This window comes from Aphidius gifuensis, linkage group LG6 (genome assembly GCF_014905175.1).
Source record: "Aphidius gifuensis isolate YNYX2018 linkage group LG6, ASM1490517v1, whole genome shotgun sequence".
NCBI lineage: Eukaryota > Metazoa > Arthropoda > Insecta > Hymenoptera > Braconidae > Aphidius > Aphidius gifuensis.
In genome coordinates this window covers 17355560-17358422 of record NC_057793.1, presented here as the reverse complement: position 1 = coordinate 17358422, position 2863 = coordinate 17355560, and the positions used below count along the sequence as shown (strand labels likewise).

Genomic DNA, 2863 nt, shown 5'->3' with positions numbered 1-2863 from the left:
ATAACAAACGAGCTCTTGATCAAAATGGTGGAACTGATACCTTACCTTGGGGCTATGACCCCGAATAATCATAAATAAATAATATATTTATTATAAATAATAGTTATAATATTTATAAAAATGCAAAGTAAGCACATCTTTTGTTTGATTTAAAGTGCTGACGTTTTATTTTCTAAATTATTTTATAAACAAAAATGGAAATATGATACTCAGTTGAGCGAGTTATAATGTTTATATTTCGTTGAAATCGAAGTAGAAAGTGCTGACGTTTTATTTTTTTAAAACTATTTCTATAAACAAAATTAGAAATTTGATACCAAAGTGCGCGCGTCTTTACTCTTTTGTATATGAGTACCAAAGAAAAAAAATATTTCAGTCTTGAATAAGATTTCAGTCATAATGGTTGAATATATTGTTGATGTTCAAGGATTTTATGATACTGATCAAAGTTTTATTGTGAAAGAATTTGCAATAGCAAATTTGAATCAAGAAGATGATATCAAGTCGGTAGTATTCAAGCCTCCATGTGCCATGAGTACATTATCATCTGCTTGCAAACTGACAAATAATTGGTTAACAAACAATCATCATGGACTGTTATGGAACTCAGGAGATGTTGATTATGCTGAACATGGAAAAATTATAAATGATAGCCTTGAGTCTTCAATTTACGTATATGTAAAAGGTCATGAGAAAAAAAAATGGCTCAGCAATATTTTAAAAGACGATAAAACTATTATTGATTTGATTGATATGGATTGTCCAGCGCATGGCAAACTACCAACTAAGGTATGTCAAAAAAACTATGTTCACCATCTGAGTTATCATCTCAATTTATGGACTCTTACTTGTGCATTGGATAATGTACAAAAATTGAGAGCATGGTTCCGAACTACCTGGGGATCAGTTTCATCATTGAAAAAATCGATTCAGCTATTTTGTCATCTTGAGAGTCTGGAAAAAATGGCAACAGAAGATATTGCAAATTTACCAGAGAGATATATTTTTCTTCTTACACCAAACTCAATTGATGCTGTATGGGACAAATTGCCAGAAAAATTTAAAACAAAAAAAGATTTTCTTCAATATAAACGCTGCATTGAACATTATCATCATCAAGACGAAAAATCAGATGAATTTGACGGGCCATCACCCATGATAAAAGATTGTACATTATGTCAAAATAAAAATAAATGAAAAAAAAATTTTTAACATACATTGTTGGTTCATTTATTATAATAACAATTTTTGATTTCCAGTAAGGAGAAAATAATATATACAACAATTTTTCATGTACATTATTTGATTTTTTGATTTTTTTTTTTTCTTTTACATATTATTATTATAAATATAGGATTGGTAAGTTTACAGGCATATATTAAACGAGCTTGCGTACTGAACCACTAATTGGATTATATTCAACAATTCGATCATGTAAAATCAAACAATAAGCTGATGTTTGAGCTGGAAATTGTGTTGTTGATTCAAATTCAAGTCGAATATCTACTGGTCCAGATTTTAAAAATTCATTTTGCTTTGAACAATCTATGACAATAAGTGGAGCTTCTTCCAAAAATTTTTGTCTTGTAAATAATGGTTGTAGTGTTTCTGTGTAATAGTAGGAAACTTGGAAATATGCAAACATATCATATAATAATGAGAATTGATTATGAGCAAAATCAATATTTAAATTTCCATAAGGATATGATTGTGAATTTGAAAACAGCTTAACATCACGCAAGTTACAATGATCAAAAACACTTGAATTGTTTGTTACAGAAATTTTTCGTCCTGTTTGGAAGCCTAAAATTATGTATCTCGGTTTTTCCAATTGTGTTGATGTTTTCACACTCCAATTTTGTTTTGTAGTTGCAGGTAATAGTGGATACTCGTACAATTCCCATGTACGAAAACTGATTGCTATGGATGGATCCTTGGCAATGTAATTTAAAAGTTAAATTTTCTGCTTATCAGACACTTTGATATATGGAACAATCCATTCCTTAATTTTTGTTGCTGCTTATCCACTTTGCTATTCCTTCCACTGGAATTGTTCTTGTAGACAGGCATTCACATCACTATTTGCTTTTATTAGGAGTTCATGTTTTGCATTGATAATTATTTTTTTATAATCTTTAGCAAATCATAGCAGCAGGCTCAGTGGTATTGATATATCAAAATAACCACTCGAATCGAATAATGATTCTTCATCAGACATTAACCATCCAGCATTCTCCAATAATGATTTTTGATTTGGACTTAAGGAAATATATCCTTTCATAAGAGTCGTAAAACCAACATTTTCGCTCCGATCAATTTCATTTGCATTTATCTCATAGCGAATTTCTTCAAACATGTGTGCTATTGCCATTCGTACCAATGAAGTTGTTTTTGGCACAGATTTTCCGTCACTTGTAAGAAATCGTCCAGTAATATGTAGTGAACTTTAATTGGTAGTACACATAAATCTTGATGTTGAATTCCAATCCGGATTTCATCGTTGTTATTGAATGTTGGAGAGCCATAAGGCTGATGAGCATGTAACTCACAATGGGCAATCGATTCATCGAAAATGATCGGTCCTTGTATACTTAAAATTTCATCCATGGTATAATACAAAAAAAGCAACAAAATGACACTTTTATTTCCGTAGATGTTGTTGACGTGGACTGAGACCGAGACTCTTGAGAAACTGAATACTCTGATGTGTTATCGCTTTGCTTCCTTGCTTTTGACTGATTTTTTTTTGGCATAATGTCTCGCATTTATAGCTTTGCCCAATTATTTTATTATTATGTTTATTCTTTTTTTCTTTTTTTTTTTTAAAAACGATGCCCATATTTTTTTGTCCTATTTGACACTT

General features: G+C 30.5%; 1 protein-coding gene across 1 annotated transcript; it reads left to right on the top strand.

Moving 5' to 3' along the window:
* Positions 1–282: 282 nt before the first annotated feature.
* Positions 283–1004, top strand: LOC122859602. The gene is made up of 2 exons (XM_044163295.1): positions 283–789; positions 860–1004. Exons 1-2 carry the CDS (start codon positions 400–402, stop codon positions 875–877), a joined length of 408 nt encoding a protein of 135 aa, XP_044019230.1. The 5' UTR covers positions 283–399; the 3' UTR covers positions 878–1004.
* Positions 1005–2863: the final 1859 nt, after the last annotated feature.

What these genes read in the sequence shown, in the direction of transcription:
- LOC122859602 (XM_044163295.1), top strand. Translation starts at nt 400, where the DNA reads ATGGTTGAATATATTGTTGATGTTCAAGGATTTTATGATACTGATCAA.